The 27,502-nt window shown below is 43.8% G+C and overlaps 1 protein-coding gene across 4 annotated transcripts in view; it reads right to left on the reverse strand.

Moving 5' to 3' along the window:
• Nucleotides 1-27,502, reverse strand: part of dennd1c (DENN domain containing 1C) — a 107,645-nt gene that overhangs the window by 9,466 nt on the left and 70,677 nt on the right. For 2 of the 4 annotated variants that reach the window (XM_069927451.1, XM_069927452.1), the window contains exons 8-22: nt 26,457-26,531; nt 25,501-25,554; nt 23,577-23,687; nt 21,786-21,886; nt 20,225-20,270; nt 18,857-18,958; nt 17,526-17,651; nt 15,651-15,752; nt 14,956-15,046; nt 14,827-14,867; nt 13,414-13,482; nt 9,093-9,149; nt 6,337-6,471; nt 5,959-6,026; nt 4,883-5,093 (exon numbers count right to left, since the gene is read on the reverse strand). In XM_069927451.1, coding sequence (XP_069783552.1) covers nt 4,883-5,093; nt 5,959-6,026; nt 6,337-6,471; nt 9,093-9,149; nt 13,414-13,482; nt 14,827-14,867; nt 14,956-15,046; nt 15,651-15,752; nt 17,526-17,651; nt 18,857-18,958; nt 20,225-20,270; nt 21,786-21,886; nt 23,577-23,687; nt 25,501-25,554; nt 26,457-26,531 — 1,389 coding nt within the window. Of the gene's footprint in view, nt 1-4,882; nt 5,094-5,958; nt 6,027-6,336; nt 6,472-9,092; nt 9,150-13,413; nt 13,483-14,826; nt 14,868-14,955; nt 15,047-15,650; nt 15,753-17,525; nt 17,652-18,856; nt 18,959-20,224; nt 20,271-21,785; nt 21,887-23,576; nt 23,688-25,500; nt 25,555-26,456; nt 26,566-27,502 lie in introns of all 4 variants that reach the window. The other 2 variants (XM_069927454.1, XM_069927453.1) reach the window with 2 other exon arrangements.

Below are 27,502 nucleotides of genomic sequence, written 5' to 3' on the forward strand. Positions count from 1 at the left end.
GTCCGTGAACTACTCTTTGCAGACGATGCCGCTTTAGTTGCCCATTCAGAGCCAGCTCTTCAGCGCTTGACGTCCTGCTTTGCGGAAACTGCCAAAATGTTTGGCCTGGAAGTCAGCCTGAAGAAAACTGAGGTCCTCCATCAGCCAGCTCCCCACCATGACTACCAGCCCCCCCACATCTCCATCGGGCACACAAAACTCAAAACGGTCAACCAGTTTACCTATCTCGGCTGCACCATTTCATCAGATGCAAGGATCGACAATGAGATAGACAACAGACTCGCCAAGGCAAATAGCGCCTTTGGAAGACTACACAAAAGAGTCTGGAAAAACAACCAACTGAAAAACCTCACAAAGATAAGCGTATACAGAGCCGTTGTCATACCCACACTCCTGTTCGGCTCCGAATCATGGGTCCTCTACCGGCACCACCTACGGCTCCTAGAACGCTTCCACCAGCGTTGTCTCCACTCCATCCTCAACATCCATTGGAGCGCTTACATCCCTAACGTCGAAGTACTCGAGATGGCAGAGGTCGACAGCATCGAGTCCACGCTGCTGAAGATCCAGCTGCGCTGGATGGGTCACGTCTCCAGAATGGAGGACCATCGCCTTCCCAAGATCGTGTTATATGGCGAGCTCTCCACTGGTCACCGTGACAGAGGTGCACCAAAGAAAAGGTACAAGGACTGCCTAAAGAAATCTCTTGGTGCCTGCCACATTGACCACCGCCAGTGGGCTGATATCGCCTCAAACCGTGCATCTTGGCGCCTCACAGTTTGGCGGGCAGCAACCTCCTTTGAAGAAGACCGCAGAGCCTACCTCACTGACAAAAGGCAGAGGAGGAAAAACCCAACACCCAACCCCAACCCACCAATTTTCCCCTGCAACCGCTGCAATCGTGTCTGCCTGTCCCGCATCAGACTTGTCAGCCACAAACGAGCCTGCAGCTGACGTGGACTTTTTACCCCCTCCATAAATCTTCGTCCGCGAAGCCAAGCCAAAGATTAATTCCTCTTTTATACAAAACATTATTTGTTTCTTAAATACACTTCGTGAGGCAACTTCTACTATTGGGCATAGACTTCCACAATTTCACTACTCTGGGAAAAGCTACATATCTCTCTGCAAACTATGTTCTCTGCATGCTTTGCTGTTCATTCAATTTAATATTATCAGCCAACTTCGATATGCCATACCCTGCCTCCAAATCATTTATGTATATTATGAACAGTTACCAGTCTTTGTCTGCCTTACTGTAGACTAAAGGAACTTTTGTGTAATATCACATTTTCTGTTTTATTACATGATAATAAAATCATCTTGAGTTACCGATTCCTGTGGCACATGACTAATCGCTGATTGCCAACCAGAGAAACATCCATCTATTCCAACTCTCTGCCTTCCATTGCTTAACTACCGTAATCCTTCATCCATGCTGAGTATATTATCCCTAACACTATGCATCCTTGTTTTTTAAAAAATTATATTTTATTTAATTTTTAAGAATAAAAACACACAGAGAAAAAAAGGCCTCAATGAATGTATATATGAATATATACAAATATACAAAAAAATTATATCCTTAAAATGCACATTAAGCCTAGAAACAGCCTGTCTGTACCTTGAGAAAGGAAAAGAAACAGTGGACAGAGGGGGAGAAGAAGATAAAGGGAAAGAGCTGGGATCAACATTTAATACAATAAAAAATAAAAATAATAAATTACTAATAAGGGATGAAAATTAACTATAAAATATTTAACAAATAGACTAAACTATCCGGGCATTTAAATAATCCAAAGAAGGCTGTTAAATATCTAGGAACATATTATATTCATTTCTAAGCTTGTGTAATTTTTCTCCAGGGGTTTACAACTTTGCATTTCCATATTCCAATGATCAATATGTAAGAGGGAATCAGATTTCCTAGACATTTCCTGGCTATTGCCAAAGTGATTTTAATAAATTTGGATTTACTTTTGGGGAAGTTAACAGCCAAATTCCCCAAAAGGAAAAAAACTGCAGATCAAGGGGGAAGGCCACCCCCAAAATTTTTGTTTTCCAACAAGGTCTGAATTTCAGGCATAACCAGGTAAAAGGTGTAAAAGTACCAATATCTATTCCACACCTAAAACACTTATTTGAGAATTCCGATTTACTGTTATGTATCTTTAGAGGTGTGAGATGTCGTTGGTGTGGAAAATTGAAGTGTATCATTCGATATCTTGAATTAATAAGAACTGTTACATTATCTAAGCATAAATTTGACAAGCAACTGTCATCCTTGCTTAATGAAGAAGTCTGGTGTGGAACTTTATCAAATGCCTCTGGAAATCTAAGGTGAACCACGTCCTTTATCCACGACTGCACTTACTTGCAGAACATGCAAGGTTGCAAAGTCTACACAACATTTGGTAGTGACATGCATGCATCAAAGGGCATCGTAGTAGTAAGTGGACAGTATTACAGCACCAATGACCCAAATTCTAATCCAGCACTGTCTGTAAGGAGCTTCTACATTCTCCCTGTGTTTCCACCCACCCTTCAAAACATATGGGGGTTGTAGGTTAATTGGGGTATTTGGGCTGCACAGGTTTGTGGGCTGGAAAGGCCTGTTAATGTGCTGTAAGCCTAAATTTAAAAATTACCCGTAAGCCCCTTTAACTGGGAATTTACTGGGACAGGTTCAGTGGAAAAGGAACACTGTCTAAACGCCAGTGTCAAACGACATCATTTCATGCCAGGGTTTAATTGCCTCGACCCCTACTCATATCCCCGGTGATTGTTGAAGCCAGTGTGCTGTTAAAACCAGTGGAAAAGGAACAACAGAAAGTCACCCATTTCCAGTTGAAGGGCGAACACTCTGATCGCCCGGGATGAGTTGTATTCAGTGGAAAAGCAATTAGTGTCCCAGTTAATACCACAAGGGGCTTCCTATCCGGGGACACTACACAGCCAATTAACTGAAAAAGGGGCTATAAATATATAGAAGTAACAAGTTAAACTGTTTTGGACAATTGTTAAAGCATTGCCTCAAGTTCTTTCTCTGCAACCACTCAAATTATTCTCTGTCCAATGCCTCATTCAATGTCCCAATTGATTCAATTTCCATCACCTTAACAAGCAATGAATGTCAGATCCTACATCCCATGGAGTGAAAAAAATAATTTCCTTTCTATATGTGCTCCAGGTCCTTGAACCATCCAGCTTTCCTTTATCTACCCTGGCTAAAGCAGGATTATATATATCTCAATAAAATCTACTCTCAGATCTTCTTTGTTCCAAAGAAAGCAATATCCAATTCTCTAGCCTAACATTATTGCTATTACCTCTCATACCTGGAACCATTCCAGTAAATCTTTACTCTTAAGAGCCTCAGGTTCATCCAGAGTTATGATGTTCAGAACTGGATGTGTTTTACTTGATGTTTTAAGCAGGTTTATACAACTTTCTTAATGAATCCAAGATCCAATGTGTTTTACGAATCCTCTCTCAATATGCCCATTCAATTTCAAGGACTTCTGCACATGGAGACGAGAATACCATTTTAAAAATTGCTCTTTTGTCGATGTGGCCTCCTTATTTTTTTCTGCAAAAATGTAATATTTAATACTTCCATTAAATTTCACCTGCCACTGGTCTGCCTGTTCAGGCAGCCTACATCTTCTTGGAGGCTATTAACTGCTTATTCCATTTGCAAGATTTACATCATCCACACATTTTGCAATTTTACAGCAAACCCATGTCTAAGAACATAACCGACTGTTAAGGAATTTCAGTCCTGCGTTCTTTGAAACAACCACTACAAAAGTCTACTGCCCAATAAGATCATTTTTATTCCACGCTATTAACATATTCTTCTATTCCATGGACCTCAATTTTACTCATCAGTATTTTGTGTGGGTCTATCAGATGATGAAGGTGGAGGGAAAATATCAGGTAGCCTACTCTGGGATGTTTTACATCTGCTTGTGCAACGAGGTCTTCTAATGTTTCACCTCCAACTGTGTAGAACCCCCTCACTATTGCACTGTAGACTAATATCGTATATGTCTAAAAAGCTTGAACATGATATTTCACAAACCAGAGAACACAAGTTAAAGGTGAAAGGGGAGAAGTTTTGGGGTACCATGGTGGGGGGTGGGGGGGGGGCAGAGATTTCTTTACACAGAGAGAGGTGGGAGTGTGGAACGAGCTGATGGGGTGAATGCGGGCTCAATTTTAATATTTAAGAAAAATTTGGACAGGTATGTGGATGGGAGAGGTGAGGAGGGACTGGGTGCAGGTCAGTGGGATTAGCCAGAATAATAGTTTGGCACAGACAAGAAGCGCCAAAGTGCCTGTTTTTTGAGCTGTATGTTTCTATAATTAACTTAATTTCTATACTTAAAGGAAGCATTTTCAATATTACACCAGGTGTACAAGGAAAAATGGTCCTTTGTAGCTGTTACTGGTTGGCTGAAGAACCCATTTATAAATACCGTAAAACTCCTGGTATCCAGCAGGTAGATGCCAGAAAAATGAATTTTCCGGTTGCTTGAGATTGTGTGTGGCATGGATTGGCGAACTGACCGCTAGGGGGCACTGATTTTAAACCAGTATTTTTTACCTATTTATTTTCCTTGATTTTTTTTTGCCGGTTGCTTGAATTTCAGATTGCAGGTGTTTTACTGTATGACTGAAGCAGAGCCTGTGGGGGGCTAACATTTCAGGCCAATGACCTTCACCATAACAATTCTGATTAAAGGCAACTGATCTGAAACACTAACTCTATTTCTTGTTGTTGATCCCTGATTATCTGTAACATTTTACATTTTTGCTCCAGATTTCCAGTAGCTGTAATTCTTTGTTCCTGTATAATTAAGGTTAAACAAGGCCTCACCCTGTGGATGTCTTCCATGGAGTCCAAGTTGAAGAAGTCAAGGCTGCGGGTTTCATACAGAAGGCCCTTGTCATGAGACGTCTGGGTGCTGAGGGTATCAAAGATCTCCCCAAGCAGGTCCATATCCTTTTCCTGCAGGAGCTGACAGTCAAGTAATTCATCGCTGATCGTGTCCAGGGAGCTGTTCAGTCCACCCTCCTCAGAGCTGGAACTGCACAAGTTAAGCAAATACCCAGGCATCAGCAGTAGTCTGGAGGAAGGTCTGGAGCCTTAAACCCAGAAATACAGAAATGGTGATAAGTTTCCCTTAGACATACAGCATGGCAACAAGCCCATCTGGCCCATGTGCCCATGCCACCCAAATACAACCAGTTGACCTACAACCCCAGTATGTTTTGAAGGGTAGGAGGAAATGGAGGAAACTCCTTACAGACAGTGGAGGATTCTAATCCAGGTTAATGCAACGCTAACCGAGATGCTTTGGGACGAAGGGCTTGATGGGATCATGATGGTATCTTTATCCATCCCAAGTTGGGTCAAGTTTATTGTCATCTGATTGTACAAGTACAACCCGGATGAAACAGTGTTCTCTGGTTCTCATTGCAAAACAAGCAGACACACAATCAGACAAAACACAGGTACAGACAAACAATACATGTACAAGACAAGTATTCATCTATACAAATAAATAAATATTGTGTCATGAATAACAGTCTCAGATGGTGTGTGTGGGCAGTTCCTTTGGTCGTGGGAGGAAGCTGCTCCTTTTCTTGATGTTGGTGGCTCTGATCCTCCTGTTTCTCTTCCCAGATGGGAGTATGTTTTGAAGGGTTGGAGGGAACTGATGCAGAAGTGGGGAGAATGTACAAACTCCTTACAGACAGTGCAGGATTCAAACCCGAGTTGCTGGCGCTGCCAGACTGGGACAAAGATCGTGATCCAATCTTTATCCATCCCAAGTGATGGATCAGGGTACCCAGGACAAAAAGTGCATGGTCTCTTGGAATCCAGTAGGTAATCCTGTTTGACAATATGGACCTTTGCAGCCAAGAGGCGATTGGAGAGGAATGATTTACCTGACTGTCCCAGCGGGGAGTGGTCCGTTGAAGCTTGTGTAGCAGCGACCTGGTCGGCGAGGGCGAGACTGGAGAAGAAATGGTGAAAACAATAAGCAATAAGGGGCTGAAACACAGTCCTGTATATACCTGACAGACAGATCACCTTGACTGATTATCTATTGTCATCTGAGTGCCACTCACAGAACACTAGAACATAGAACAGGCCCTTCAACCCTTCTATGTAATGCTGACCTATATATTCCCAACAAAAAAAAACAGTCCTTCCTATCTCATAATCCACTATTTTTCCTTTATGCAAATGTCTGTCTAAGAGTCCCTTTAATGCTTCTAATACTTTCGCCTCCTCTACCAACCCTGGGAAATGAGCCTCCTTACTTGACCAAAGTGCTGGGTGATTGGCAGGCGGTTCTGTAAACACTCTGTTTGGATGCGTCTCTGATGGATGGGATCCCCGACTGATGGACACCTCAGTGACCCACTGCGCTGAAACCCTCGTTCATCATTCAGGTCCTGGAAATCAAACAGAATTCAACATTGTGCTACTTTGCTGCAAGATGAAAGGTCAAGCCAGGCTCCTCCACGTTTCCAGTTTATTACCACAATAATGACTCTGTCTTGACTTGGACCTAAAATACAGCTATGCCAAATTTTTTGTGTTACAAACTTCTCTAAACACACATGCACAAAGTTTACAGAGGATAGGAGGCCAACAATTGAGAATTCAAGATTCAATTTATTATCTTGTCATAAAGACAGTGGAATATTACATGGAATTTGTTTTTGTCTGCTGTAAGGCAGACAGATTCACCATCAGCAGAAATTGCCTGAAGCACTTATTTCAGACAGAGAAAGAGAAGCAAAAGAGAGAGTCCTCAGCCATCGAGTGTCCGTGGATTCGCCTCCAGCGCTCCCTCAGTCTCTCCAGCCACACAAGACTCCAGTCCAAACCATCAGCCATCCGAGCTCCAGATCCAAACCTCGGACACAATCAGAAACCCCTCAGTTCCCTTGGCACCCTCTCATGTCCCAGTTCCAATACCTGCTACCCACTTCGGCCAGCCTTGAGCCAGTCTCCAGCAATTCGCAGCCTGGTGTGAATCTCTTGACCGCAGTCACCAGCAGACCACAGCCTATGTGGATTCCTCACTTTGGGTCACCACAGCTCACTGCCTGTGTGTTTATTAAACCGCAGAAACCCTCACCGGACCGCCGCTGTGGTCCCCATCCTGTGGGTCATCTTCTAAAACGGGGGATGTTCTCCCCATCTTCCCCAGAGTCTGCATCTGCCGGGTTCTACAGCTCATCTAGGGCTGGATGCTGTACAATGCGGAGGCAATAAAGGAGATGAAAGACTTAGATCTCATCTGAATAGATGAATCCTGCCGTCTTCAAGTGAAATGGTTGATGATTAAGATATCGTTAAAGAAGAGGAATGGGCCAAGGATGGACCCAAAGCTATTGGAATACAAATGGAAAAGGCCAGTCAAACAAACTAAACTGAAGTTGCAGGGGTCAAGGAGGAATAGCCCAAATGTCCATGCAGTTTGACACTGATAGAGAATCTTGACATGAAGCCAAGAGCCAAAAGCTGATTCAAGTGTGAATGTCCCATTTTTTCCATGGTGAATTTCCAGAGGGAGGGATGACTGACAGTTGGGCAGGGGATATTCCTTGGAAAAGTGATCAATTCATGATTGAATGGTGTGGCAGACAGGAAGTCAGGTTTTAGTGCCACAGGTGGGTCAAGGGAACCAGAGAGATGGTTGAAAAGGAATGAGTGGAGATGGGAGGGAAACAAGAAAAGTTTGCCATATTGGACTGGAGAAGAGAAGTGGTGGTGAGGGGGTAGGGTTGATTCTAGAAGGAAGGGCACAGTTGGTGTAGTGGTTAGTGCAACGCTTTACAGCGCCGGCGATTGGGACAGGGTTCGAATCCCACGCTATCTGTAAGGAATTTGCACATTCTCCCTGGGGGCTCCAGTTTCCTCCCACCATTCAAAATGTATCGTGGTTGTAGGTTAATTGAGTGTGAAATGGGCAGCACGGACTCGTGGGCTGAATGGCCTATTACTACGCTGTATGTCTAAATTTGAATTATAAAAAAAAGGTGAAATGTGATAGAAGATACAATTTAAAAGAACACTAATAGATTTACAGCATTTTGAAATACATAATACAGTAAAACCCCTGGTATCTGGCACCTATGGAGATTACTAGATGCCAAATGAGCATACTTTCCAGTTGCTTGAGGTTATGTGTTGCGTGATTGGAGAACTAACAACGAAATTTGCCAATTTTAAACTTCTGTATTTTTTACCTATTTCTTTTCCTTGATTTTCTTTACCATATAACCATTTACGGAGCGGAAACAGGCCATGTTGGCCTTTCGAGTCCGCACCGGTTCACTGATTTTGTGCGCCCTCTTCAGGCATTGGTCCCGGTAGATCTTCATTCAATAACGATGGGCAAATTCAATGCAGGTGGGTTCAATACTTCATAGCTTGTTGTCGTTATCAATATTGACATAACTTTTCATAATTCAATATTCACACTCAGGACAATTATATGAATATTTCTTAAAGCCTTTAGGGATAATTTCATTTGGTAGAACCATAGATGTTTCTTTTCTGTAATTTGTAATTCTTGTTGACTGCCGGTTACTTGAGGCTGCTGGTTTAACTGTGTTATGTTTGAAAGATTACAATGAGCCACATGGAAAGCCCTCCTAGAGAGGTCAGCCTTGAAAAGAAGGAGCAGAGAGGACACCTTTGTGGGAGGCAAGGGAAGGGACAAAAACCATGGAAAATCTGGAAGTTCAACTCCGTGACCTAAAGGGCTCAGGCCCCAAAAGTTGGTCATATTCCATTGTTTTCTTTACATCAGGGATTCTCAAACTTTTCTTTTCCAGCCACATACCACCTTCAGTCATCCCTTACAAACCATAGGTTCCAGGATGGAATTTAGAAGGTTCTTCACATGTATCATTTATGGACTCTGAACAAGGTGGAAGAAAGCCCTAGATGTCATCTTTGCAATGTTAGACAAACCATGATATGGGATTTATGATAAACATCCTGAAAGGCTGCATGAGCTCATGTGAAAGAGAACATTAAAATGATGTGTCAGCAGTACCTTGTGCTTCAAGCGATTTTTCATTCCCTTCAAGCCCAATTTAGCTTGGTCTTTAGCCTGAAAAGAACAATGACATTATGTAGTTAAACACGAAAGTCTACCAGATACTGTTATTGATTGCAATATAGTTTTGGAGATGCAAAGATATTAATAACGTCATTGCAATATGCAAAGTTGTCACAAAAACTCAGCAGGACAGCATTGTCTGAAGGAAGCAAAGGGATATAATCCTTTGTCATGAGCAAATTGCAGGCAGGCACCCGAATAAAAAGGAGAAGAGGAAAAGAGGGAAGAAGTGGCATGGGGAGGAGGAGCACAGGCCAACGGGTGGAGAGCAGAAGAGAAAAAAAGCTGAGGTGATGGAGGAGGGGTAGATCTGATAGAATAGGGAAGGGAAGTTGGTGGGGAATTGGAGGAAAGGAGAGAGAGGGAGCATGGGGAGGGAGGGAGAGTGGGAGCAAGTGAGCGTGAGAGCGCGCGAGCAAGCGGGAGCGCGGGCGAGTGAGTGAGTGATGACTAATGGAAACTAGAGGTTGATGGTTGTACCATTCTGAAGGGCTCAGACCCCAAAAGTTGGTCATATTCCATTTTTTTCTTTACACCAGGGTTTCTCAAACTTTTCTTTTCCAGCCACATACCACCTTACAAACCATAGAGCACTCTGGCAGAGGTGCACTGTGGTTAGAAATGGATGACTTAAGATGGTAAGTGAGTGGAAAAGAAAAGGCTGAGAACCAGTGCGTTTGACATTGCTAAATTTCTCTAGCACTTTTGCATATTGCAATGGTATTATTATTATTTTGTGTCTCCAAACTGTTAACGTTGAACGTGGAATCAAGGGCCAATATCTCTGTTGCCCTTCGAGTCTGGCATCATTGATCTTTGGTCCCCTTTTTCCAGATCAGAAAGTACTCCCCTTCTTTTCCCCTCCTTCTGATTCTCACCTCCAAATAATTTCTTCACTCTGCCAAAATAGTACTCAGATATTTCCATGTACATTGTTGCAGCACCGTAAGAGATAAGCTGGTCCACTGCTCTTTAAAAAACACAATCCTTCTCTCTAGTTCTTCCTCTGTAGACTTGAACTTGAGTTAGAGGCGGTTGGGGCAGGAAAGGGCGGAGATAACATGGACACAGCAAAGGGCTGCAGATTATGGAATCTGATCAGAAAGGAAGGCGATGAAGGGGACCAAATAACAGGGATGGTGAACAGTGCACAGAAAAGTCAATTTATCAGGTCACACACAGCATCCACAGGAAATAAAAGGCAGTTGATGCTGGTTTGGGCCTGTGCCTTTGGTCGGGAATCTGGAGAAACAGGTTGAAACCTGAATGAAAAGGTGGTGGGAGGGGGAGGGCAGGAGGAGATTATGAGAAGAGGCAGAGAACAGGATAGTCGAGAGAAGGTGAGAGGGTAGAAAAGAAAGAAGTGATTGGCGAAAGAGGGTGGGCAGATGGAAACACTGAAGCCAACCTCAGTAAATATTTAAGACAAGATTGATTTTTACATATTAGGTGAATTAAAGGTGAAAAGTGTGCCGACCGCCTCCATCACGGACTGGTATGCGGACACCAATACCCCGAGCATAAAGCCCAGGACATCAGAGGGAAAAGCCAGGGAACACTGCTGTCAGAGAGCAGCAGCAATCATTAAAGATCCACTTCACCCAGCACACGCTCTGTTCTTGCTGATGCCATCAGGAAAGAGGTCTGGGTCCCACTAGACTCTCTTCACTAGGTTCAGGAACAGCTGCAACCCCTCCACCATCAGATGCCTCAACGACAAACTCAATTAGGGTCTCATTTAAGGACTCTTACTTGTGCACTTTAGTGATTTTTTTAAAAATTCGGTGTTGGAGTCAGTTTGTTTACATTTGTTATCTGTTCACAGTTCTTTATTTGTTTACATGTATATGCTGTGTAGTTTTTTTGCGCTACCAAGCAGTGGTAATTCTGCCTGACCTACAGAAAAAGAATTTCAGGGTTGTATGTGATGTATGACAATAAATCTGAAATCTGAAAAGGCAGGTAGGTGGAGATGAGCCAATCATCTCACTGAATGGCGGAACAAGTTCGACGGGCCAGATGACCTACTCTTCTTCCTATTTCTTATAGTTGTCAACGTAGCAGAGAAAGAGTTGATAAATGATGGCAGAGTGGATTGGGGACAAGGAAAGTTCCACATGGCTAAGAAAGGACAGGTGTAGCGAGGGGCCATGTGAGCAAAAAGTGAAAGGAATTAAAAGAGAAATTGTTCAGGATACGAACAAGTTTTGCCAGAGGAAAAGAATATTAGTAGAGAGTAACTGGTAATATTTATGTTCTGGAAAGAAATGGGAGAGCCCAAGGCCTTCCTAATGGAGAACAGAGAACAGAGGTGTATAGGAACTCGGTGTACATGGTGGGGGTTACGTGGCAGACCAGGGAATACGGATGTTAATATGATGCAGAGTTAATGCAAGGATGTAGGTGGGAAGGAACTGGACAGTAGGTGCTAAGATAAAGTCGGGGAGTTCAGTTGGGCAAGAGCAGGCAGAAACAAATTGCCTACCATGGCAGTGCTGTTTGTGGATTAAAATAAAAACACAAAGTTGGAGAAACTCAGGAAGTCAACAGTGTCCTTTACATAGCAAAAGCAAAAATACATAACTGGCGTTTTGGGTGAGGGCCCTTCATCTAGGTATGGGGAAATGTTGGCAGGCATCCGAACTAAAGAGTGGGGGTCGTCGCAAAGGCAAGAGGTGATAGGTGGAGAAGGGAGGGAGAGGACAGCAGAGATCAAGGGGAGGAGGGGTGGCTAGGTGAAGGGAGGGAGGTGAGCTGGAAAGGGGGAGGAGGAAGAGGAGAGGAGGTTAGCAGATTCCAGAAAGGTCAATGTTAATGCCATCTGGCTGCAGAGTGCCCATTCAGAAAATCAGGTGCTGTTCCTCCAATTTATGGGTGCTCTTGGTGGGACAATACACAAGGCTATGGACAGATATGCGAGTGTGGGAGTGTGACACAGAACTGAAATGGGGTACTGGGAAGTCTCTGTTACTGGTGCAAACAGAGCGAAGGTGCTCAGCAAAGCGATCTCCCAATTTGCATCCAATTTCTCCAACGTAGAAAGGCCACAAAGAAGATGGAGTAAATCAGTCCTTTGGATGCACAAGTGAAGAGTTGCTTCACTTGAAAGGCCTTTTTGGGGCCCAGGACCGAGGTGAGGGAGGAGATGTGGGTGCAAGTGTGGCATCTCCTGACTGTCAAGTCAGGGGCTGTGAAAATATCTCTTGAAGCAATGAAACCTATGATGGCATGGGTGACTGTGGCCTGATGTTTAAATTAACCCGTTTAAATAGCTCATTGACGTCAGTTGTCAGCAGGTGCAGAAGATCGGTGACAATCCTTGATCTAGGTTCTGGGTTAAAATTCAAATCAGCAGTTTACTGTCCTGAGGAATGGACTCAGAATTTTCTGTTGTTACATAGGTAAGTGGGCCATCCATCACCCCCGTAGGGGATCCAGGAGCTTTCCGAACATACAATTACACCGGTTTGTACACCCTGCTGTAATCTTACTTGACCAATCCAAAAAAGTCTTCTCCCACGTGATAAGCATTACACTATCAGCATTAAGTTAAATACTATTCATCTACAAATTGCATCACCATGTGATCCAATCACGTAACCATGTTTCTCCTTTCATTGGGCATTATTACTGTACCTGAAAGGGGAAACTCCAGGCTGATGGAAACTTACTAGCTGGGCAGGGGCAGCAAATGTCAAACCATTATGGCATTTTTAAAATTACATTATTGATTACATTGCATTGTTCAGGTTACCGAACATTATTCTTACTTCCACACAGTCATGCTTTCAAATTGGACCCCCTGGGTGGCCCTCCTGGGACCTTGGTGCGATTACTGGGGCAAAGATGCTGGAATTTAAATCGCACAGGGATTGACCCATTAAATCGCCAACCCGGCGATTTAAGGGGAATCCCACTCCCGCAATGATGCATCACGCACTCACCATAAGTACTTCCGGATGTTCAGATGCTGGCTGCTTGTGATGCACGCACGCAAGCGGAATAAGCAGGTCATCCATTTTTCTTTTCAAATATGCTGTGGACGAGACCTAGGCAAGTTTAACTGGGAACCCAAATTACCTCTAAGGTAGGTCTGGGACCCGGTTAGGTTCTGATGGGGTTGACCTGGTTGGACCCTTTCAAACTGCCATATAACTGGGCCGCTAACCATGCAAATTGCTCGGTTGACCCCATTTGAAAGGGCCGACTGACCCTGCAGTTTGAAGGGAAAATCTATTCATTCCTCAATACTTACAAAATTATACATGTTCTTCATAGCTGGGGCTTTAGTTTTCATCGTGTGAATCAGGGATCCACTACCTTTCTGTTCAGAAACAGAGTGAATTGCAGAAATGTCAGATCTCCCTCATTACCAAGTCCCAGAATTCTTGCAAACTCATTAATTAACCCTTTTTTTCAGGCTACAGTTCCATAAGCAGCATTTCACCCTCTCGAGTGGAGTCAGCCCCTGGCTTAATGTGACTTCTCCCCCCAGATCATCGTCATCCTTTTGACCAAAACTACCCTCAGTGCTCTGTCCACATCAGTGACAGAGATCTCCCAGTAGCCAACCCCTTCAATTCCATGCCCCCCTCCCCCCATGCTGACATGTCTGCCATGGCCTCATGTACTATCCCACCAAGACCACCCGTAAATTGGAGGAGCAACACTTAATTTTCCATTTGGGCGCACTCCAGCCGGATGGCATTAACATCAACCTTCAGTTTCTCCTTGCCTACTCTCCGTTCTCCCTCCCTTCCCTTTCCTTTCTTTCCTCCAGCTCTCCACCCCCTTCCCTCGCCCTTCACAGAGCCATCCCCCCCCCCACCACCCCTGCTTGCTGGTGTGCCCACCTTCCCTTATCCATCTGTTACCTTCTGCCTTTGGGACCATGCTCCTCCCCCTTCCCGCATCATTTTGCCTACATTTTTTCGTACTTTGATGAAGGGTTCAAGCCTGAAACTTTGGTTACTTCAACCACAGTGTATGTGTGGTGATATGTAATTACACCACTAGGTCACCAGGGGGGTTATCCCGGTGACCTTGTATATAAAGCAGTCCAGAGCTACAGTCTAACTAACCTTCCAGGTTCGTCTTGCAGAGAGACAAGACCTCTTAGTGTACATATTAGTTTATTAAAGCTGTCTTATACTCACACTGCCGGTGTGGTTATTGTCAGTACAGTATGCATACTTTCGTGTTTTATCCCTGCCCCCAACTCCTGTTGTAGATATTTTCTCTGTGCAAGATGTGCATTTTCTCCCCTCCCTCTGCTTCCTTCTAACACTTGCCCCCTCCTTCTCTCTCTTTGGAGCTTCATATCCTCCCTCTCCCCTCGATTCTGCCCTTCCCCTTTCTTGCTGCACTCATTCTTACCATCCACCTCTCTCCACACCCGCAGTAAAACATGAACGTGCAGTTGAAGTAAAGACACAATGCTGGAGAAACTCAGCAGGTTTCAGGCGTGCCCACATTTTGTCCGTACCTCAAGCGCGAAACGTTAGTTCTGTATCTTTATCTTTGCTACATCAAGTACACTGATTGACCTGCTAAGTTTCTCCAGAATTGTGTGCTTTACTCTCTCTCCACACTCTCCATTTCTCCTTTGTCTGGACAATATCCGATCCATATTGTTAGTTTTATCAGCAAAAGAGGTGTTTTCATTTACCTTTACATTTTGCAACCACAGCTGATAGGGCTTGGAGCAGCCTGAGAAGAAGGTGGGAACACAAAATTAATGCTCATTAATGTGAAGAGGCTGGGTTACGCAACAACACTCAATATGCTCAGGCCTCACCTGAAGAATAACCGCCCAGATTAACTTCCTCCTGAAATACATCTGTCAATAGTTTGCCCTCGTTAAATTTTTCCAGACGATTATCTATAAACTGAATCAAAATGACAGAAGAGAGAATGAAATTAAATGACAGTAGAGCAAGAGGAGAACGCACAGTGGATTTAATTGAAACTGGAAAGGCTATCCTTTGAGTGAATGGTTATGGGAGGAAGGAGGAAAATCAATGAGAGATTTTAAAATTTAATTTTTTTTCTGCAAGAGAAAGTTTCTTTAAGTGGACCATGAAACGTTGCACTGCAGAAAGAGTGAGGCAGAGAGGGTGGCATTTTGGAAGCCTGAATTTGTCACAGAGGATCAAGGACTCGGCCCCGAGATTGTTATGGGATTGCTCCGCATGGAGCCGGGACCACCACGATGGTTCTTTTCTGTGCTGCAAGCATGTATTTCTGTCTCTTGAAAGAATGAATGATACAGGATTCAAAATATTTGCTAATGTACCGGGGATGTAGGTCAACTGAGGAACATGGGCGGTCTGGTAGGGTCTGTTACCGTGCTGTATGTCCAAATTAAAATATACAACACTGAGGGAGTGTTCAATGGAATGCAGCACTGATTTTTATCAAAACAGGCCATGAGAAACCTCCAGCCTCGTTCTTGATACACAGGCTCCATTGTAACCGCTCATCAATTCTCACCTGTTTGAATAGTTGAAGGTGCACTGCATGCTGCAAGAAATTCTTCATCAAACTTGGTTTATGGTTCAAAAATGTCTCCTCACAAAATGTAACTGGTTCTCCCTAAATACAAAAAAATGAAATATTCTGTGAGCAGTTTCTCCTTTCTCCCAGTTTTTGCTATGACCTTCTCAAATCTCTTCAGTCCAAGGCTATAGGACGAAGGGAGCCCATTAAGCACAGATTAGCTTTGTGACCCACACAGGCCGTGGGCTGTCAGAGACTTGTGGTCAAAGGACCCACACAGGCTGCGGGAGACTGGCTCATGGGAACCAGGTATTGGAGCCAGGATTTGAGAGGGTGCTGAGGGCAAGAAGGGCTCCTGAAGGGCCTCGGGTGCTGAAAGCTTCCTGATCAAATCAGACATTTGGATCTGGAGCTCGGGTTGGCAATGGATGGAACAGAGGCTATGTGAGTGCTGGGGGAAAATCTACAGACACTCAGTGTCTCTGAAGGGACTCTCTTTAGGCACTTTCAGGTGGGCAACATCCCCCATTGTAAAGCCGCATATTACGCCAATATGTGGCTATCGGGAGGCCACTTGAAAGCGCAGGAGACGCCTGCGAGCCGAACTTTGTTATCCTCCCACGGGAGGGATAATTGCTGGAGCACTGAGGTCCCACCCGGCACATGAATGCAGCCACCTGAAAGCTGCTGCTAAGATGATGACAGTCAGCTGGCGAGCTCCTGACAGCTCCCCTCCCAACTGCCCCTGCCACCTGGCCTGGGACGTCAGGGCAGGGGCAGTCAGCATGGGCTGCCAGCACGGGACATACCCACACTGATACCGCTGCCCCACTCTCTCCCAACACTCTTGGGCGGCCAGCACGGGCTGTCCCAGCTCTGACAGCCAGCCATCCCAAACCTGACAGCCCAAAGGGACAGGAGCCAGAGTGCGCTCAGAGGCCCATCCGGTGCAGCTATCCCTTCAGGTGGCCTGCGCTGCGCTTTTAGTGCTGCACCTGAACGGCAATTCAAAGGGCTGCTTCTGCAGGCGCATTCTTGGTGAAGAATGCACCTGAAGAAGCTTTTTGTTTGCCTTACAGCAGTTAAAAGTTGACAAATTTTGTGTACATTACATTTTTTTCATTTTTACATGATAATAAAAGGAATCTTGAATCAAGTCCCACATTCCCATTAGGTTGCAGACTTTTAAAATTATTTTTACATTTTAAAGTGGAATTCACTTTAGACTCTTTTTGCACCACACGACAATCACATTATTCTGGCGTCTTTCTCAGCCTCAGATGTCACAGTGTGCAATGACACATTTTTGAACGATAGTGTTGAAGAGTAGGGAAAAGTGATGATCCAAGTGCGAGCTCATTGCTTAACAAGGTCATGATATGGTCCCACCGAGTGATATTGTAAAGGACAGCATTCCAGAGTGTGTGGGAGTGCTCCTCGGTTGCAGACATGATGAAGGGAGCTCTTGGCCTCCATTTCAAACTTTTCCTTCTATTTTTAACCCATGATCTGGAGATTAACCTCTTAGCTTTCTACGAAATCTCAAGGTGTCCCTTACGCTCACCACATCTCCTTTGCTCAGTTGATTCTCCTTAGAATTGTGCAATTCTGCCTCACTAAAACACTTATTTTCTTCGATTGTTCACAGGCATCCAAAGGCCAGGTTTGTGGTCTAATTACTCCATTGTTATTTACTTCATTGTTGCTATTCTCCACACTTTCCTCAATCCTCAGCTGACCTTCTCCACCTCAGTGGGAGAAGTTCTGTTAGGGGAATGATGGGGGTGTGCAATGGGGTTTCAAATGCTGGGCCAGCACATGCATGGTGAGTGTGGGTGGGCTTGACACCCAACCAAACTGGACACTCACAGGATTGAATTTAAGGGCATCCTGATAGCTTCCAAAGATTGCAGCCTGTGTCCTCAGGAAAGCTCGGGCTACCACGTCGCCAGTCACCGCTGACTGTTTCTTCAGCTTCATCTTCAAAACAGACATCTGCAATGAAGAACACAAGTTATATGGGGGGGGTGGGGTGGGGGGGGGGGGTGGGAACAGTCAGAATCTCATGAAAGATCACACCTCGACCAGTCCTGACTATTCACTAGTAATTTTGCACTCATGTGGCCTTACGCGGCATCAAATCCCGTTCCTATTCGAGAGGGTGTTTAGGGCAAGTGGGGCTCCCATAAGGCCTCAGGCACTTGCCGATCCCATCAGAAGTTTGGAACTGGAGCTCAGGTTGTCGATGGACGGAATAGGAGTCTGCGCCACTGCAGAGCTGTGGGAGCCACTCAGTGACTCTGAACAGACTCTCTTTATCTTACTATGAGGGGCATCGGGCAACACTAATGATGACACTTTATCTGCCTTATGACAGGTAGAAGGCAATTTTGTGTAATATTACATGTCCTGGAGTATTACATGACAATAAAAGATTCTTGAATTGCAGCAATCTTTTCACTGGGTTTTCAATTATTAAACCTGGAACACTCCCTGTGAATTCTTATTCCACAGCCAGCAACACATTCAATTATTTGGAAGGGGAACATGGGACTTCAAGTCAGTGCACAAAGCCCAAGGAGGTAAAATACCACTGCCAACACTGTTACAGCAGCCATCTGTAAGAAGCTTGTACGTTCTCCCCATGACCTGTGTGGATTTCCTTCGGGTGCTCCAGTTTCCTCCCACCCTCCAAAATGTACAGTAATTTGGGCAGCATGGGTTTCGTGGGCTGGAGGGGCCTTTGTATGGGCTGTATCACAAGAGAAAAAACAGTAAAATTTTGTCAGTCCACATTTAGGCCTGAAAGTTCCTGGATCTCAGCAAATGCTGGCACTAATCAAAGCTCGAGAAAACATGGCCTGTACAGAATTGGGCATCAGCTGATTCATTTCCTTTCATTCACAATGATCTATGATCTCCTAGATTCTACGTAATATAGGGAAAGTCATGATTAATGTCACTGCTTAGCGAGACCATGATATCTATATTTAATAAATGACAGAGAATGATAAAACAAATGATGCCATTCCAAGGGTGGGTATAGATAGCAGTATGGTGGGATGGAGTGGTGGTGGTGGGTTGGGGGGGGTGGGGATGGGGAAATAAATCCTTTTGTCAGGCTTGGACAGGAAGCTTTTATTCTCAGCATGAGGCATGACCTAGGCGTGGATTGATCATATTCTTTGCTGTGAACTCACCACGTCTGTTGGCAGCTTTTCCAGATCATCGAAGGGTGACTCCAGGGTATTTGTGTCAACGTTTAATATAACTACATCCTCCAGAGCTTTGCTCTTCACCTTCTGAAAAGGAAAGGCACTTGCTGAGGGACACAATTTCAAATGAAAGGTATTCTCCCCATTTGCCTTGGGGGAAAACCCACAATTCTCAGTGAACGAACCTATTTGAGCAGACAAATAACAATAAATCCAGACTCAATTGTAATAACTCATATTTTTCCATTTTTGCCTTTGTGACAGAAAACCATTCATCCAATCAAGTCTTTGTTAGCCCTCAGTGCAGTCCCATCAACCCCATTCCCCCTTTTCATTATACTGGAACATGGAATCTCAGAACACTTAGTCACCATCGGGCAAGATGGTCCGAATGACCTGCTTCTGTGCTGTATAACTGTCAATTCCTTTTATTGCCGCAAAAGGTTGGTTTGAAGGTGCAGTAGGCCATCAAGAAGGCAAGTGGAATGTTGGACTTCATTGCTAGAGGGATGGTATTTAGGTGTAGGGAGGTTATGGTGCAACTGTACAAGGTACTGATGAGGCCACATTTGGAGTACTGCATGCATTTCTGATCTCCTTACTTGAGGAAGGATGTGTATTGGCTTTGGAGGCGGTGCAGAGGAGGTTCACCAGGTTGATTCCAGAGATGAGGGTGTTAGCCTATGAGGAAAGATTGAGTTATATGGGATCGTACTCGCTGAAATTTAGAAGGAGGGGATCTTACAGAAACGTATAAAATTATGAAAGGCATCGGTAAGATAGAGGTAGGTAAGCTGTTCCCATTAGTGGGGGAGACCAGAACTAGGGGATATAGCCTCAAGATCCAGGGTACTACATTTAGGTTGGAGATAAGGAGGAACTGCTTTTCCCAGAGGGTGGTGAATCTGTGGAATTCTCTGCCCATCGAAGTAGTGGAGGTGACCTCAGTGAATATATTTAAGACAAGGTTGGATAGATTTTTATACAGTAGGGGAATTAAGGGATATGGGGAAAAGGCAGGTAGATGGAGATGATCATCAAATCAGCCATGATCTCACTGAATGGCAGAGCAGTCTTGATGGGCTGGATGGCCTAATCCTGCTCCTATTTATGTTTTTATTATGTAGCTATATGTCGAAGCAATTTGCTATTTCATGAGCAAGTTGTGACAGAGGGAGAAAGAAAACCATTTAAAAAGGCAAGGAAAGTGGATGCAGATTATAGATAAAAGAATGAGGAGTTACTAAAATTTGTTTCTTAATAATCAGAATGTAAAGCTTTCTGGGAAAATGAGATTTGTAGAATGGCGTTCTGTCAGAGAGTGATAATGGAAACATACCCACTCACACTCACCTCCATTAGACTGGAATGGATTCCTATCAGGTAAGGCATTGGAGCACTGCAAGAGACAAAATGAGAGATAAACATTAAAATATTGTGTGCTTATCTTTTGCTGACGGCCCTCAACTCCAGCGTAGTTAGAGTGAGTGAGGCAATCGACTCTTAGAATTATGAACGTACTGACAAATGAAAATGTCTCCCCTTCGATGTGTAAAATGGCATGGTACAAAAAAAAGACCAGATTCCACAATTTAGATCGAATTAATTACATTACCTTTGACCCAGAGAAATAACCCTACTCCATGGGATGAAGGAACAACTCAGGTGATAGTCATTGTTTCTTTACGTTAAGTCATTTCTATCCTTGTGATTAAGACCCCCATCACTCAGGCCGTGCCCTCTTCACTCTGCCACCATCGGGAAAAGGTAGGGAGTCTAAAGATGATCCTTCAGTGGCACAAGGACAGCTTCTTCCCCACTGCCATCAAATTCCTGAATAATTAATGAACCAAAGACCTGGCCTGACTTTGTGCTGTATTATTTTATTTTATTTTATTTTATTTTATTTTTATAGTAATGTTATGTTTTTTATAATATGTATTTTGCACTATGATTGCTGCAGCAAAACACTTGTTTATGACAATAAACTCTGATTCCAAATGGACTTTGCATATCTCGACAGAGCTTAGATCTAGTCGCATGTCAGAAACTCTGTCTCACATTGAATTGGGATCTTTTTCCCCCCCAAGACTATTTGGGGTGACATGGTTAGCGCAACGTTATAACAGCGCCAGTGACTGGGGTCCAAATCCTGCACCGTCTGCGAGGAGTTGGTACGTTCTCCCCGTGTCTGCTTAGGTTTTCCCTGGGGGCTCTTGTTTCCTCCCACCATTCGAAATGTAGGTTAATTGAGTAGCACGGACTCATGGGCTGAAAGGGCCTGTTACTGTGCTGTATGCTTAAGTTAAAATTTCATTTAAAAAAAATCAGTATTTAAGGGCCAGTATAGGACTGAGGGTTCTAAGTCAATCTAACCTCTTTTGGTTAGAGACAGACAGAAAATTGTGTGAGGACACATGGGAGATTGCAGGTGCTGAAATCTGGAGCAGAAGAAATGATCGACTGGAGAAACACAGCAGGTTGAGCAGCATCAATGGAATTAAAAGAATGGTCACCATTTTGAGTCTGAACCCTCATCAAGAGAATTGTCTAGTGGAGGTCATTAGGATTTTAAAAAGCCAACAGAAGCGGAAAAATCTTTGAGGATGTGCATCCTGTAGAAGGTGGATACCTCTGGAGGTATATTTTAAATTTAGACATATGGCCCTTTTGGCCTCTGAGCCAAATTACACCCAATTGACCTACAACCCTGGCACGTTTTGAACAGTGGGAGGAAACTGGAGCGCGTGGAGGAAACCCACAGAGAACAAATGAACTCCTTACGGTCAGCGCAGGATTAAAACTCTGGAGCTAGCGCTGTAACAACGTTGCGCTAACCGTACTGCCCTATTGATGCGACATCTCTGCTCACCACCATTGCAACTAACAACAAAAGAGGAAAAGGAAATCTTACCAACAATAGTCAAGGAGGTGTGGAGGAAGCACAGGGATATATATGTGTTGCCAGTACATGGGGTAAAGCATTGCCGATGAACCATGTACGCAAGCAGTTAACTGTGGATGAGGGAAAAGAAGTTTAACAAATCATTTCACAGTAGGACTACACCTTCAACTGTAACCCAAGGCTGCTGACCATAAAAGCAGGGTAATTTCCTCGAAACATAAGGGGCAGCAGAAATAAGGAGGGTTGTAGTCATGACATGGGGAAGCCCGGGTATAGGGTCCCAGGGAATGGAGAGATGTCACTACGGTCAAGTGGAAAGTTAACACCAAGTTTCCAGAAGGCAAAGGGGTAAAGAAATCTTTCTCCCCAACATTCTCCGTTGTGCCTTTTGCAGAATATGGTTCTTTACAGCAGTCTTTCCACTCCCTCATTATAGAGAGACTAATTACACTGGACAAGATTTTGCTTCCTGAACACTTGTGGGTGCATTTTATGGATTTTGGGCTGATAACAAAATCACAAAGTTTTCCTATCATGTACCATTTTTAGATATAACCTATTTTTGTGATTTCCTGTCATCTTTTAAGTCTACTTCAAACATCCGAAACCACGAAGTGCAGCGTGTCGTTGAAAATTTATTTTCTGCATCCACGCTTGGATGTCTTCCCAATCTCGGCGCAGTCAATGACGAAAGATTCACCAGGACATTGCGACCATGGTATCAAGGCAACTGGAATCCATCAATGCTGGCTGACTAATGTGGTAAACTGATACGAGAGGCATCAGATGCTGAGTACAAATGAAAATCAGTGGCAAAACATTTTTAGGTCAGTTGAACTAATGCAATGTGCCAGCATCTTTATGTGATTAAACATGCTAAATTCAATAAAAGTTAATTTAATGTTTCTCTAACTTCCCATGTGATATAGCAAATGTGAAATTATCTTTGTGTTCAGTTTGAGGTTGTCTATAGAAATCTCCATTTTGTTTTCAAGAAGCAAACTTTTTGGAAAAATTGTTGTCCAATATTATTTAACAAAAATCTAATATGTGAACAATAAGCCTACCTGATCTGACTCAATGTGCTTGATGTAGGCAGTTTGCAGATGAAAGCACAAGGAGAGCTGTAAAGGAGAAATTTATTCTCCAGTATTGAGGCACTCAGTCAAAATGTAGCCCAGGGTGTTGAAGTGGCTAGGATCAGATAACCATGCTCAGATCAGGAATCATACCCAGGGCATTTGTAATTGGCCCACTTGAGTTCCAGCCCTGGCAATGCATTTCCCAGCTGGAATTCACTGATAGACAGTTACTGAAGATTATAACATCCGGACCATAGGGAGGTTGTTACCATTGGATGTATTTAAGGCAGAGATGGGCAGGGTATCAAAAGTTACGGAGAGAAAGCCAGGCAGTGGAGCTCGTCATTAAATGGCAGGGCAGACTCGATGGGCTGAATAGTCTATTTCTGTTCCTATGTTTTATGGTCTTCTATTGTGAAAGTTGACGCTCGATAGATTGTCATCAAGATCAATGGTTCTCAACTTTTTTTATTCCCCACTCTCACACCACCTTAAATAATCCCTTACTAACCACAGAGCACCTATGGCAAGTAAGGGATTACTTAAGGTGGTACGCGAGTGGGAAAAAAAAAAGATCGATAACCATGGGGATTGATGGACCAGAGATGAAGGTTGGAAGAATTGTCCTGGAATTACTCACAATCCCCCTCCCCCCCCCCCCCCCCCCCACCACCACCACCCCATGCCTGGCCCTGCTCACACCACGCCTAGCACGTACCGTGCTCAGCTTACTGCAAGTGATGATGATACGTCTCTCGTGCAGCATGCTGGCGAAGAGGTGCAGCATATTGTTCACGTGAACAGCCACCACATACTCTGTCAGGTTCCTCTGCAACACAAACAACCTTCACATAAAACCAGGCAAACAGCAATTGTACACATGATAATCATACATTGACAGTTGACATGAAAACTTCTCGCGTTGAAGTGAAATCCCATCCTTCTCCCGTCACAAATTCAACAAATGAAATCCCTCCTACGCTCAGCGGGACATCATTCAGTCCAATGACGCAGTTTCTCTCTATGCATCAGAGAGTTAAAAGCTTCAGGCTGAGAGTGGGAAATTTCTGACTCCTGAAACTCCATCCACAGAATAGAGGTGTGCATTTACAATGATTTGCTTTCCACGGCACAGAGTTTTAAAGGGGTGGACAACAAGATTTCAGGCTCCGTGTCAGATTAAAATTCTGATTTAGATATTGATTATAGCCACTCTTTTATAAATACCATCATATTAAAACATAGATCTTACTCTGAACTATAAGTTACAGTGAAATATGTTTATGTGAAGACATGTCCACAGCATCAATGCAAAACTCTAAGTACAGAAATCAGGCCCTTTGGCCCTTCTAGTCTGTGCCGAACTATTATCCTGCTTAGTCCCACTGACCTGCAGCCAGACCATATCCCTTCAAACCACGCATCTGTCAAATTTTTTCTTTAATGTTAAGAAATGTGAGCCCACATTCACCACTTCAGCTGGCAGTTCATTCCATACTCCCCTTAACATTCCCCCTAAACATCTTCTCTTTCACCCTTAACCTGTCCTCTTGTTTGTATCTCACCTACCCTCAGTGAAAAAACTCCATCTAAACCCATCATTATTTTGTAAACCTCCCCTCATTCTTCTACACTCTATGGAATAAAATCCTAACTGGTTTAATCTTTTCCTGTAACTCAGTTTCTCGAGTCCTGGAACTTTCTAGAAAATCTTCTCTCCAATTTTATTGATATCTTTCCTGTGGTTTAAGTGACCAAAACTGCACGCAATGCTCCAAATTTGGTCTCACCAATGTTTTATACAACTTCATCATGACATCAATGAGACCAAACATAGGGCTAAATTCTAATTTTTGGTAACCCCCACCTCGTCCTGATTCCACTATTTCCATTTCATCTTTATTAACTCCCATGCTTACTTTTCTATCTAGTTTCTGCTCCCCCCACCCCCACACCCCTTCCAATAGTCCGATCCTCTTCCTGTCTCTCTACCTCTCCCTGCTTCTGTCCACTACCCTATCACCTCTTAACTCCCCCTCAGCCTCCTCCAATCCTTGCTGTGGCACAGTTGGTATAGCGGCAGGATGGTTGACGTAGTGGTTAGCACAATGCCTTTACAGCCCCAGCAATCAGGACCAGAGTTCAAATCGCGCACTATCTGTTCCCCCTGCATCTGCATGGGTTTTCTCCGGGGACTCCAGTTTCCTCCCATTGTTCAAAACATACCAGGGATGTAGGTTAATTGGGTGTAAATTTGGGGGCATGGACTCATGACCTGTTACTGTGCTGTATGTCTAAATTTCTAAAAATTAAATCGTCAATATCTCCCCTTTCTGACGTGGCAGACTCGATAGGCTGAATAACCTACATCTGTTCCTATGTCTCATGGTCTTCCCATTTTAATCTTGATAAAGGATCCCAACCCCAAATTCTGTTTGATCATTTGTACCATGAATTTCTCCAGCACCTCTTTATTTGTTCAAAGTTCCAGGATCTGCAGTTTGTGTGTTTTTCAAGTGTGCATCATTGTATTTCTTTTAATAGCTATTTTGCTCTTGGGCAGAGTGCCCACAGGCTCCTGACCACCCAGTTGGGAGTCATCGCTCCTGCCTTCCTCCCACCATTTCCCCAGTCATACTTACACTCTCTGGTATTGTAGGCAAGCTGTTGCTGTCAGGGGCAATGAAGTAAGAAAGCTGGGGAAAGAGACAAAAGTCATGAAATTATAAAAAAATGACTGATTCCAGAGTTTGTACTTGTGTCAGTGATTAACTGGAAGGCACGACTTCCAAAAAGGACAAAATTGACACCAAGGTGGAGATGGAAAGCAACAAGACAGAACTGATAAAAATATTTTTCCATAATCGTTAAAATGCAGGAACAAGAGACAATTTCATTCCTCTATCATTTCCCCTTCTTACCCAAGCCCCTTATTTTCTTTCCTTTCTAATCTTCTTCTGTTTCTCTCCTCTCTATTATCTTTTGCTTCTTCTCACTTTTCTTCTTTGCAAAGGTCCAAGATACAATTCATCATGTGCATGCACAAAGGGAATTTCTGTGCACATCATGCTTTACTTGATTTCCTTTTCACTTCTAATGATGACAAACAGTAAGAGGATGTCAATCCCTTCTAGTGCAATGAGGGTTAGGTCTCATGATCTTCTGATGGAGGTGTCAGGAAAGGGTCTCTTACCCAGGCCTGTGGTGTGCAGTCTGTTTCACAGTCCCCAACCAGACCTACTATGGTCTGGTGTGAATGCTGTCCCTGAACTGAGCATTTGCCCCTGTCTGTCGGAGGTCGGCTGCAGCATCAGGGCCGTCACCTCTTGAGGTGACATCAACCGTCAGCAGGATTAGAAAGACCAAATTGAAAAATAAAAACATATGAGGTGCAAACCCTTGCAAAAAAGAAACATTAACAGTAAGCTAGCGTCGCAGTTAAAGAACAGGTTAGTCCACAGCCAATGCGCTTTCCACACCATGCAGTTCACTAGCTAATTTGCTCAACATGCAGGTGTAGGGTTAGATGCCTCTTAATTATTAGGTTAACTGGTCAGTTCTGGTACTGGTGTTGGTCATCGGGTTGTGCCCGACTCACCGGTGGCGTACCACTACTAGTATCCCTCTTCATGTTTTTCAGTAATCGATCCGTTGTAACTCCCAGCTGTTGGGCCTTGTGAGACAGGATCATGTGATTATTGTTCATTCTGAAATATCATAAAACATCCTTCTATTTTAGCACGTTTGCACTACTAATTATTTTGATTTTTTTTGTTCTCAGCAGTTGGCACTCTGGTTTTATTTTGACAATTGCAATCCAAGGCAAACTCAAAATACTTCAGCACATAACCCTCGTCACCACCATGAAAACAAGTCACGTGTTTGTCCTCTCGGGTAGATGCCATAGTGACAATTTTATTTGTTCATGGGATGTGGCAAACATTTGTCATTGCATTTCTACTTGCCCCTGAAATAAGGAGGCAATTTATCATCAACAACAATGGCACATAAGGTTAGATCAGGTTTTGATGGCGGATTACCTTCCTTGAAGGAAGGCATTGGTGAATCAGATCACTTTTTTGTGACTAACCAGAAGTTTCTGACGTGAGCTTGAAGTGCAGATAGGCAAAAATTATTTGAAATTAAATTCCCTAGCTGACTTGGTCCGGACATTTAAGACAATGGCAATATACAAACCAAAACTGGTAGGTAGGTCTGTGTATGTGTCTTTATGTTGTCTTCTGCAAACCCTTCAACTCTCACAGTTACCACTTCACACCCAGTCCCCTGCAAGGATTCTATTCCTTTCTCTTAATTCTTCTGTCTCTGCGGCATCTGTCCCCAGGAGGTCTCCCCATTCCAGAACATTTGAGATCTTCAAAAGAAATGAGAGTTCCCATCCACCACCATCAATTCAACCCTTACCCACAACTCCTCTAATTTCCCGAACATCTGCCCTGGCCCTCTCTGCCACTACACACAACACCTGGCACCCCACCAGCCTCCACATCCAACACATTATACTCTGCATCTTCTACCACCTAAAACCTAATTCTACCAACAGACAGTTTCCCCTCTCATCTCCACTTTCTGCAGAGACTGCTCCCCCGTCTACTCATTCCTTCCAAATAATCGCCTCCTTGC

Source organism: Narcine bancroftii, chromosome 3 (assembly GCF_036971445.1).
Source record: "Narcine bancroftii isolate sNarBan1 chromosome 3, sNarBan1.hap1, whole genome shotgun sequence".
Taxonomy (NCBI): Eukaryota; Metazoa; Chordata; class Chondrichthyes; order Torpediniformes; family Narcinidae; genus Narcine; species Narcine bancroftii.